The sequence below is a fragment of the Calliphora vicina genome, chromosome 4 (genome assembly GCF_958450345.1).
Source record: "Calliphora vicina chromosome 4, idCalVici1.1, whole genome shotgun sequence".
Taxonomy (NCBI): domain Eukaryota; kingdom Metazoa; phylum Arthropoda; class Insecta; order Diptera; family Calliphoridae; genus Calliphora; species Calliphora vicina.
In genome coordinates this window covers 100,222,450-100,235,147 of record NC_088783.1, presented here as the reverse complement: position 1 = coordinate 100,235,147, position 12,698 = coordinate 100,222,450, and the positions used below count along the sequence as shown (strand labels likewise).

At 27.9% G+C, this 12,698-nt stretch overlaps 1 protein-coding gene across 1 annotated transcript in view; it reads left to right on the top strand.

The window, feature by feature from the left end:
• Window positions 1-381: 381 nt before the first annotated feature.
• LOC135958799 (nose resistant to fluoxetine protein 6) overlaps window positions 382-12,698 on the top strand; it is a 50,344-nt gene continuing 38,027 nt past the window's right edge. The window contains exon 1 of the mRNA XM_065509699.1: window positions 382-1,783. Within this exon, the coding sequence (XP_065365771.1) occupies window positions 1,402-1,783 (382 nt within the window). The 5' untranslated portion in view covers window positions 382-1,401. The remainder of the gene's footprint in view (window positions 1,784-12,698) is intronic.

Sequence of the window (12,698 nt, the reverse complement as noted above, 5' to 3'; positions counted from 1 at the left end):
ATTTTGAAGTATCATATTTGATGGATTCGGAAAGTTGATTTCAACCGGCAGACGGGTCGCAAATGAAAAATGTGAAAATTACAAACGAATCACAAACATATAAAAATGCCAAAGAAATAGTGTAGACCGCCAATCAATGCAGTGGCTGCTGTTTGTACTTAAAATATTTTTGCAGCATTAAGGTAAATAAATGAATCTATTAGTAAAATGAACAACTGAATGAATGCATGACTGTCTGAATGACTGATTGACTGAATGAATGAACGATCTAGTGAGTGAATGTGTTACAATATGCAAGTCATATTAACGATCCCCGCATTAACACACACAAAAATAAAAATTGAAAATTTCAAAATTATTGTAAAAAAAAATAAATAAAAGTACTGCAGCACAACAAATTCCAGCTTGAACTTTTCGCCAACGAAAGAAGAAAACAAACGGCTTTTCAGTTCACTTTCGTTTGTCGAACCATTAAGACGCGCAACAAAACAACAGCAGAAAAAACATTTATTCCATTGGATTTTTGAATAATTAAAGGTCTTCACAAAACGTTTTTACGCTTTTCAGACCCAACTACCGAAAAAAAAAATCAAAATAAATAAAAATATCACTCGCACTTTTATGTTGTCTCTCATTTAACAATTTTTATCATTTTCATTTATTTATCTTCAAGTTTTTATCTGTGTGTGCATGGATGGATAGTTGTAAAAAAAAAAACTACTCAATTCGTAACTAAAATTGTATCTATGAGTTTGTATTGTCTTGTGTTAAGTTAAGTTGATATTGAAGCTGAAACCAAGCTGTGGTGCGTGTTGAAATATTTAGCATATTTTTATAAGCGTTGAAGACGCGCAGACGCAATTCATAATCGTGCGATCGGACAAGTCGGTCGGTCGTTCAATCTTTAAAACGCGCTTGTTTTAATGGCAACATTTCGTTGAAATATTGGTACTAAACGGAAAGTAAAAGTTACAAACAGAAATAATAACGAAAAAATCAAAAATATTTTTTATAAATCTAAAAAGAAAAATTAAAAAACGACTTAAAAATACGTTACGAATTTTAAAATTACAAAAAAAAGTTCTAAAATAAAACACAAAATACAAAATATTTTATGAATAAATTATTAAACAAAAAAGAAATATAAATAATAATTCAATATTACATAAGAAAAATCGAAGCAAAGAAAAAATAAGAAAATACATAATAATAATAAAAAAATTATTAAATAAATCAAATAAATGGTGTAAACAAATATTTACTCTTGGCTAAAGTGAAAGTTATTTTTTACCAAAAATAATTTTTGTCATTAACTCAATAATTTTTGTTCATAATTTAAACTAAATATTTTAACGAAAAACCAAATACAACAATTAACTAAAGAAAAGCCACACAAAAAAAATGCATGTGTTTTATTTAAGCCTGTGGGCTGTCCTACTAGTCCATATCTCATGGACCCAGGCAGCCATCGATCAGAATAGTGGCAGTGAATTGACAAAACTAACAAATCTCACACACATGCTCAGTGATCAAATGACTCTGCTGAATTTACGTCTTCACGATGTAAATATTTCATCAAATTTTGAAAGCGCCATGGATGCAACAGTGACTAATATTGATTTAACGAATACATTACGGCTCAAGGATATGCTTAATGTATTCGATCTGAATGTGATCGCTTCACAGTGGATTAATATTAAAAGCGAATTTTCAGCAAACTGTTCACGGGATATTTATAAATATTTACAAGGATTAAGCAAATCAAACATGTGGTCGGTGAAAAGTAAGTTTTCTTAATAGATTTAAGTTCTTAATGAATTTATATTTTTTATTTTTTTAGATTTACCAAAAATAGGTTGAATTTATAACGTAAAATTTTTACCTTATAATTTGAAATGTAACATTAAAATTATTAATTTGTATATTCTCTGAGATTTTTTAAAGATCTATTTTAAATGTTCAAGATCTTTAAGTAACTAAATTCTCTACGTAAAGATCTTGAAAATTAAAAATGACTTCAATTTATTTTTCTTGTTTGTGTCTTTTATGATATTACTTGTTTCTTAAATAAAATAATAAATCGAACAGATTAACTAAAAGCTTAATATGTTTTCAAGCCTTTATCTTAGGCAGTTAATAATACAAATACAAGCTATCCAACGGTACCAAACGTATCATCTTGGCTCTTTCAGGGCCTTTGAAATTACACTTTATATATGTATGTGAGTTTTTCAGAATGTTGTAATTTTGTTATCTTTCCCATATAATTAATTGCTTTAATTTTTGTTTAGATTTTCTTGGCTATTTGTGATTTTCAATCAAATAGTTCTAAAATTCCTCTAAATTTTATATAGACCCAAAATTATAACTCGATACTGGACACATTTTTTCAATTCAAAATGTGTTTGTACCTATTTTTATAAATGCGATTTTAGTCCCTTAATAAGTATTGTCAAATTTCCCGGGAATCGTACTTTCTGCTTTTTCTAGATTTTAAAAAATTTAATATATATTTGACATCAATTTATAAAAAAAAAACCTATTCCCGGGCATATTTGTCGGGATATTTCGGGAAATTCTTTACAATATTTTCTTCTTAAAATAACAATGTTATTTCTGCACGAATGATCGAATTTTTTCGATACTAGAAACTGAACATTAGTCGAAACAGAGGAATTACGATTTTAATAACCGAATTTTTGTCACACCAACTAACATTTTTCAAGCACAACAGACTGAATTATTTTATTTGCAATAAATTTAAAATTTAAATTTTAAGTTCTAAAAGGAATTCTTAAGTAGCATAACACATTAAAACTTCTGGGTTTTGGCTTAAATTAGTCTTAAAAAATTTACGGGAATAAATAGATTTTTTACACATTTTCCGGGAATGGAAAAAGTCCGGGAAATTAGGAACCCTAGTCCATCTGCTAACTGGCTGTGCATGTAAACCTTGTAATCACAATATAGGTCGTAATTTTGAAAATACTTAATTTAGTATTATTTAGAACATGTCATTATTTAGGAACAAGGACGAAATCTATGGTTATGATCGATTTATTATTATTATTATTATTATAAATTACTTTACATTCATTCCTTTTTATACCCTTCACCTTCGTGAGAAGGGTATATATAAGTTTGTCATTCCGTTTGTAATTTTCACAATATAGTTTTCCGACCATATAAAAAAAAATGAAAAAAACAAAAAACAATTTTTTAAAATTAAAAAAAAATAAATCTTAAAATAACAATTTGAAAAAAAAATTTCAAAAAATGAAAAAAAAAAACAACTTTTGAAAAAAAAAAATTTTTGTTTATTTAAAATTTGTATTTTGAAGTATAATTAGGTGAAGGGTATATAAGACTATAGCTCTCTTACTTGTTTATATTAAAACTTTTCGGTTATGGAGTCGGGAAATTTCCTCCACCCCTGTTAACGCCTATACATGATTTAACTTGTAAAACTTTAAACTTTAAAATTTTTTCAATATTTGAAACGAATTTATTCTATATTTTATAAAAACAAAATCCATAAATAGACAATATTGGAAAAAATATATTAGAATAATGCAATCAGATTTAACTTATGGCGTAAGTTTTGATACTCCCGCAATTTTTCTCCCATTTTGAAAGTTGTCCCAATTTTTTTTTTAAATAAAACCGGCACTCTAAAGGATTTTTGGAAATTTATTTTTCTATTGTGTATAGTTTAAATCATTAGAGTTGAACAAAATTAAAAATAAACACAAAGAAGAAATAACAAATTCTAAAAGCTACTGCAAACCAGAGGTTATTGATTTGTTAAATAAATTGAAACCAAATATACGATAAATGTAGTGAATCTGAAATCCGGGTTTTGTGATAAAAATCATCTGGTTACGCTAGAATAATAAGACCTAAATTGAATTAACATTCAATTTAGGACTTATTATTCTAGGGTTCTAGCTACCGTTATCCCATAGTTTGATCGTTACCGTAATAACTGAAATTACCATTACCGCTTTTTTGAATTCAACAATTGAGTTCATTGATATTTATTGCATTTAAAATGTAATATACAACCCTGTCACAGTATTCCATTCCGATCGAAAGTGGAATTAATTCCGTATTTCACTTCTTCAGAAAAATTAAAACGAAAATTTCTTTCGGAATGAAAATCCTTTCAATTTTTTTTTAATATTTCTTGGTAATTATTTGTTTTTTGAAAATTGAGGAGCCTCAGAACAAAAGGTACTTTTTCGATTGTTTTTACAAATTGATTTTTTGGTATTTTTATAATATTTGGATTAAAATCTTCTAGAAAAAATCAATTTCCCAAAATTTTTAAATTTTAAAAAAAAGTACCTTTGGCGGCTTCTCAATTTTTAATCAATTTCTGTACAAAAATTTTACTTTTGTTTTAAATTAAAAACAGAAATACAGAATTATTAAATATTTTCGGAATTAATAAATTACATGGAATTTGAAGAACCTAAAATTAAATCGATAGGAATTATATTGAACCCATTACGAACAAAATGTGTGACAGGACTGATAAAGCTAACTATGCCAGTTTTTTATACCCTACACCACCATAGTGGGGAGGGTATAATGCGTTTGTGCAGATGTTTGTAACGCCCAAAAATATTAGTCTAACACCCACCTTAAAGTAGAATCACTTTCTGAGTCGATGAAACGATGTCCGTCCGTCCGTCTGGTCGGCTGGCTGGCTGGCTGACTGTCCATGTAAACCTTGTGCGCAGAGTACAGGTCGCAATTTTAAAGATATTTCGATCAAATTTGGTACATATTATTTTTTCGGTCCAAGGACCAAGCCTATTGAAACTGGCTGAAATCGGTCCATTATTTCACCTAGCCCCCATACAAATGTCCTCCCGAAATTGAACTTTATCGCTCGTAAATGGTTACTTTATATAGGTATCTACACAAATTCCGCTCCAAATAAGTATTATATATACAAAATTCATGTCACCAAATTTTGTTACGATCGGTCCATAATTAGTCATAGCTCCCATATAGTCCCGCTTCCGAAAATCACTTTAACGTGCATAAATCGCTTAAAAATGTTGCTACACACACAAAATTCAACATAGTTAACTTTAATATAGACATAAATCACACGACATAATGGTGATCGGTCCATAATTGGTCATAGCTCCCATATTAGGCCCATTTCCAAAAATCACTCAAAAATATAAATTATTGAAATTTTAAAAGAAAAATGTTTTTGCTCTTTTACTTAGTGTAGGGTATTACATGGTCGGGCTTGACCGACCATACTTTCTTACTTGTTTTTTTTTTTTTTTGTAAACTTTATTAATCATTTAAGTCAGATGGAAATTACAGTTATTATTAAAATGTTATAACCTCAAAAAACAGTTGCTGGTCCTTCAAAATACCGTTACCGTTTCGAATCGGTAGCGAACCTTGGTTTTAACAGTTAATTCGGATTGTTAAATGAAAATTTATTTTTTTCCCAAACGATTTTTTGTATAAAATATAATTTAATAAGCAAAAATATTAAAAAGCTTGACCTGGATTCAAGCCTGGCATTATATGTACCTATTTTTAAAATTTCACAATTACTTTGTTAAACATAACTAAACCGAATACTCGTAAAACCAGTAAAGGTTTGTCAAAACTGAAATATTAAACAAGACTTTGGAAAATAATTAACACTTTCAATTTAATTTAATTAAATTAACCCAGATAGGTATTGAAGGGAGGAATATAAGTACTATTAAATCATAATATTTATGTACTTAATAGTAATAATCATTTTGGTTGTCGTAAAAAGCAAATACAATTCAAATTGCAGCTGTAAATTTCGGTTTTAGTGATATGATTTACGAAAATAGGTTAAAACTTTATTTAATTGTCTTTTAATTATAGCTACAAGGTTATTTAACACAAATCCATAAACAAATAAACAATAAAATGAAACAAAACTAAACTAAACTTACGCGTATTTAATAAACATTTGCCAAAATGTCAAGTTTTTTTGCTTTTTGAAGCCCCAGCCATTTATCAACAACCACTTACAAAACGGCAATTTGTTTGTGGACAGACATGCATGATTTGAAGGACCTGAATTTATGTTGCAATAAAAATTCTACCAACATCTTTAGCTACTTTAATTAATTGTTTGTTCGCTGTTGCTATTTAGATGTCTTCTTTATTTTTATTTTTTTGCAACAAATTGCTGTTTTTGGTTTAGCCAGCCATTTAAGTCAAAACTATTAAAAATTCTAATGTGATTTATAGAATTAGAATTGTTGAAATGAACTAAAATTGCATACAAATAGCTAAATTTACAACCGCATATAATTTCATTGTTAAATCAATCATCATCCATGCCATTTCTAAACATGCACTCGAAAAATACCTTAGTCTGCCGTTAAAGCCAAAAAGGTTCCTAGAGATCTTGTCAGTCTTCTTAGGGTTAAGCAGGGAAATAGTATGTCCCAATTGTACTTCCTATAAACTACAAATTATATAAATTTTATATTAAAAACGCTTATGGAATGTTAAAAAATGTATGTCAACTAGTAAGATACATACAACATACGTATTTATCCAGCATACATATTCAAATTAGTTTGAAATATTTTTTGAAAGTTCAAGCTATTTATAATGTGTTGATATGTCTGATATTTTTAGCCAACTTTTTGTTTTCTTTGAGCGTATAAATATTTCAAGTTATGTATTACGCAACATTATGATAATTATTAGCAATAGTAATGCATCATCATTTATTTATCTTTCAAAGAAAATACAAAAACATGAAAATAAAAGTGGTTTCATATTCCGTTTTGGGTTTTACACACTCTTTTTTGACCAACTTGTAAAACAGAAAATCAAAATCTAGTTTTGGTTTGTTGCACTTTTAATTAGTCAAGTCGATGATGATAATGATGATAATCACGTTGATCTCAACGATCATCATGTTGTGAATGTAACAATAATAATGATGAGGATGATGAAGATGATGACTTACTAACCACTATAATAACTTGAAAAACGTATATGCGTCAGTAGTTTTATTTTTTATATTTTTTTTTGTAAATCAAAAGTATGTCAACCACTTTGTATAAATAGTCGTAATATCCAATGTCTTATACCAAAAACAAAAAAACACAACTTGATACCAAACCATCCAGTTTTATTTTTAGTATAAAAAAATATTTTCTTGAAGTTTACAAGAAGAAATACAAAAAACTTAATTGTTTCCATACAACTTGTATTGCTGTTGTTGCTGTTTTGGACTTACTTTTCATATATGATCATTATTCAATGATCAAGATCAATGGCTTAGTAGGCTGCATTTAAATGATCGTATAGTTAAGAATGTTAATAATAAACTTGATTCTTTTTTTTTAATTTAAATAAATTGTAATATTTTCCATTTTAAATTATAATTATTCCTTTTTATGAAACAAGTATGTACTATTTTTAAGCTGATTAGAGGTTATTATAAAATTTAGAAAAAAAAAATATTTTACCAGTTTCTCTATAAATACCGCTCCCAAATCTTCCGTAAAAGGCCTATTTCGGTAAATCTCTCTGATATATGTTATTATGAAAATTAAATTCACAATAAAATGTCTACAAATTTTGTGAGGATCGTTCCATAATATAATCGAGAATTTCTTTATAGGTTTTCTTTTTAAATCAGCAATATTCAGATACGTTGTGATGAAATCCTTCCCCATTCTGGTTTTTAGTTTTGATTTCATAAATGTCTTACATTATCGGATGACACGACCCTGAATGACCAACAAATTAAAAACAGTGAAATATAGAACCGATAGAACCGAACTTCTCTCGTCTAATTTCGATGTATTATCCTCAAAATTAACATGGTCAGATAGAAAGTAATTGTTTCAGAAATTAATAAATTATTATTTAGGTGACCAAAATTTTCAAGGCTTACAAATCGTGGTGGTTATAAATTGTTATAAAATTTAGCTAATAAAGTAATTTCATGACTTTCAATTTAATTTAATATTGTTTTCACACTGACAAGAACATGAATTTCATTCATTAAGTGTGTTCGCGTACTTTCCAGTAAAAATTATCCAGTAACTTTAATTTAGAGCGTAAAAATACATTTACTCTCAATTTTTAAAAATAAGTTTTATTTTATTATAAATCAATTTAAAACGTTTGTTTTGTGTTATTTTAGTTCTTTTCTTTGCAAGACTTATAAATTATCATAATTTTCAACTTTTTTTTTGTTTACATTTGCAACAATATGTTTAAACATATTTTTTATGTTGATATTTTTTACTGGACAAAAAATGTCCTGAGTAAAAAATATCATGTTCTCTATCTACGAACTGTCACTTTTAACACTCTCTTGCTCTCTTGCTCTCTCGTTTCAAGTTTTTAAAAGTAAACGAACGGAATCCCGTAACTTCCAGTGATAATTTGTACAAATTATTACAAATTATCAAGTACGCGAACACAACTATTATAAACTGTGTTAAAATGTTGTTTCACATAATAGAATATTGAAATCAAATTAATAGCATTAATAATACAAATAGTAAATTTATTGAGTCATTGTGTAAAAAGAATAGGAATACAAATGATTAATAATGCCAAGTATGTTTACAAACTAAATGATTTTTTTTTTAATAAAAATACAAATAAAAAATACCATAAAATGATAGCTTCTGCCATTAATTAGTTTATTTTGACAGCTGTGTGATATTTGAATTAATATGATTTTTTAAATATTATTGATTAAGCCAAATTTTCTCAGTCTCTGGTATTTATTATCGTAACGATATACTGACAGTTCTCATACAAAAATTATTTTAATTGGTAACATGGCAGAATCAACCAGGTACATTTATTAGATAATGTGTTCTCAATTATAATTTCCCTAAAATATCAAACAAAGGAATATGAAAAATATCAAAATGTAATGTCTAAAAACAAAATAAATTAAATTCCAGTTTTGTTGAAAAAAATAAATTTGAAAAGTTTTTGTGTGAAAAAAAATTAATTTTACGAAATAATGTAAAAAATGTAAAAAATTAAAGTTTAACGCAAAAAAATTCTGAAAATGTGCACAAATCAAAGTGATAAACATCCATAGTTTGACGATGTAGGTGTTAATATTGACAACTCCCCCTAATAATTGTACCTGTTTGATTCTGCTATGAATTGGTAGTATATTGTTGCGAAAACGATAGCCACAGATTGAGAAAATGGGGTTAAGCCTAATAAATACTATTAATCTGAATATTAAGAAGATCAAGTTAAAAATTATTTGTTTTTAAATAAATCAAGGTGGTGACACCTGGAGCTGTCAAAGCCTGCCTGTTGTTTTTGTTGCTTCTACGTATGTTGTAGTATTCGGAACAACAAACACTAGGGAATTTGACAGTGACGGACCTATTTTTTTAAAATATTGTATTTTTGATGAAATTTACACGCAGCCAAATTCGGAAAATCTAAAGAGCGTTTTTTCGCTTATAGAAAAAAATAATCAATCGATTTTTAAGATCGGTATCTCATTTTGTTCCTATTATATGTGGCTTTGCGATAAATCAATAAATCTAAACAATTTCTGCCGTTTTCGATTTTTAATGATTTTTTCAAAACAAAAAATATTTGCTATTTTCACGTAAAAAATATATTTTTTGCTTCAATTTGTTATTATAACTCGGAAACTACTCAGCCGAGTAAAACGCAATATATTAACAGATTAAAGGTTATTTCTGTAATATCGGACTAACCCTTTTTGAGTTATCATAAATTATGTGGTGAAACATATACAAAAATTCGCAATTTTAGAAAAAAAAATTTTAAAAAAAATCTATCCATAGAATTAAAAAATTTTACCATTTTTGAACTTAGGTAACCATGATGCATCAAATCTATATAGTGGTTAGTGATGCCTTTTTTTGCTGTTGACCTGTGTTATCAAAGATGTAACACAGATCTAAAATAAATTTCATTAGCCTAAAAAATAATCTCAATTAACAGTTAAATTATATATAGTTTTTTTTAACTTATACAATCAATGGTTTTTATAGCAACATTAACAATAAATATCATTTAATCTATTACTTAGTAAGTATTATGGATATTTATAATACTTAGACAATAGTATTATATAATTAATGTTTTTTTATTGTGTTCGTGCTGCTAAATTGTGGGCCATAAATGCAAACAATAAAAATAGACTCTAGCAAAAAAAAAAAATAAAAAATGCTTATAAAATCAAGACAATACAAACAAGTAAAACAAAAACTGAAACTTAAACAATGAAAACAAAAGTTACTATTATGTTACTACTACTGGTATTATTTATAGCCAAATACTTTTTAGCATAAATATTTTTGAAAGAAATTATGTTGCGTGACTTTTAGCTAAGGAAAATTATGGTTAATTTGTATAAAACTTGTACTGGCTGGCTGTCCCTTGGTCTGTCTATCCATTCAAAGTCTTTTGGATAAATGAAAATTTTCATAAGTTTACAATACAATTAACAAAAAAAAAATGAGAAAAAAAAAAACAAAACATCCATCAGTTGCTATTAAGCAAAATACATATCATTGTTTCAACACAAATTTTTTTATTTGTTTAGTTTTGTTTCCCTATGCAGATTTTGTTTAACAAAAACTAAAAGCTAAATAGCAGCTTAAACCCAGCAGACAAACAAGTCTAAAGTTTGAAATTATTAGGAATTTTCATTTGTACAATAACACTATGCGACAAATGGTAGGGGTCAGAGTTCGGCGGGGTTCAGGTAACCGGGAAAAGGAAATTGTCAAATGGGTAATTTTTGTGATTATAACCCAAATAATTTTCAAATATCATCAGCTTGAGATAAAGAAATTGAACCTGAGTGTTTACTGGGATTCTTAATATTAATTTGCATAATTAAAACCAAATTGTTATGTTGTTTAAATATGTCAGGTGTTCACTTTGTTTGAGTGAAATTGCAAAATTGCAGTCTTTTAAAAACTTTTATTGAAAAGAAAATAAATGAAATTAGTCTCAAAGTATGCGATCTTTAGTATAGTTGATGTAATTGGGATCATATCAAACGAGTTCAAGATCAATACAGGGGTATCGCAAGGCTCCGTTCTTTCAGATGACAGCAATATTTGGCATTCATATTCATTTAATTATAGACTACTTCTGTCGGAGATTTATTCAAAAAATTATAAAAATCACTTTTGCATGTTGACACAGTAAAGCACGACAGATCATGTCGCTTTATCTGTATTTGCGGGTGATGTAAATAATGTGGAATCATGTTATGGGCTGAGTACAGGAGAGAGCATTGCGAACTCATCGCTTTGTGGTCGATTGGTCAGTGGACCGCACAACACATTACAGTGAAAATTCGTTCTTTAGGTTATGGAAGGGCGGAAGGAGAAAGTAGTGTTTACAGATATTCGATATGGACTTTGAAAGTTACAAAAAATACTTCAGCAAGAAAGTTCAAATCGAATAATATCCACAAACATTCTCCCTCCCATAAACAATTTTCCTAGTTCCAACACAATGCTTTGCATGATTAGGTGGTTAGGTTAGATTCCATGGCAGCTCACTTGGGTCCATCCAAAAACTGATCCCATTGATATACCCAAGAGGTAAACAGCAGTGTATTTATAATACGTCCGTTGTCTCCGAGGTGAAACACCCAGATTTTCTGATGAAGGAGTGGATTCGTATTAAGCTACGTATACACGGTTGTCAGATTGTCAGGAACATGCTCAGAAAATGGTTAACACAACCATGAAAACTTATGTTGAAACATATGGGTGTTAACCATTTATTGAACATTTTCTGACAATATTGTAAGAATATGACAACCCTGTATACGTAGCTTTAGATTCATCCGATCTAAACTAGCTGAGGCACCGATAACCTTTCATTTGATATACATTCATAAAAATCGAGGAAATCGTGGTTTATTGCTTATATATCCTGCTATAATTCTTATGAATACGATTTACGATTTTTTTGAATTTATTTAACAATTATTACCACGACGTATAAGTTTGGATCGACAGTGAACCGATTCCAGAAAATTTTTTTTTTAATTCGACTTATTGAATAAGAACTGAGAAAACACTTTTAAACCTCAACTCACCCTTGTGTGGGAAAGCACACAAAATTACTATTTTGTTTAAATATTTCCTGCCGCATTAATTTAGCACAGAAAAAACATTAATTGATTCAAAAATATGTTTTTATACCGAGATATTTACTTTAATTTGTCTGTATTTTATGGATATAGGATTGTTTTAATTCACCTTCAAATATAAATAAAAAACCAACATATTTTTTTCATAGAAAATCGCAAAATTCAAATTCAATTCACGAAATGTCAATTTGAAGTTAAAAATTTTATTTTACATTTTCAGTTTTTTATTGATAACATAGGTAAACATTTTGACATTTCAAGATGTTTCTTAATACATTCGTACTCTTTACACTTGAAGAAATAACAAAAAAAACAATGGTTTTTTGAAATTAAATATATGTGTGGTTTTCCACACATATTTAATTTCTATAAACTATATTATTTAACGATTTAAAACTTTACTGACTGATCATCAGATATATATAAATCGAGCTCTTAAGGGGTTAAATAAATCTCATCTTAAGATAATATTTTACTGCTCAAACAAAAACTTTTGGACATTTTTGCACAGACACACTCG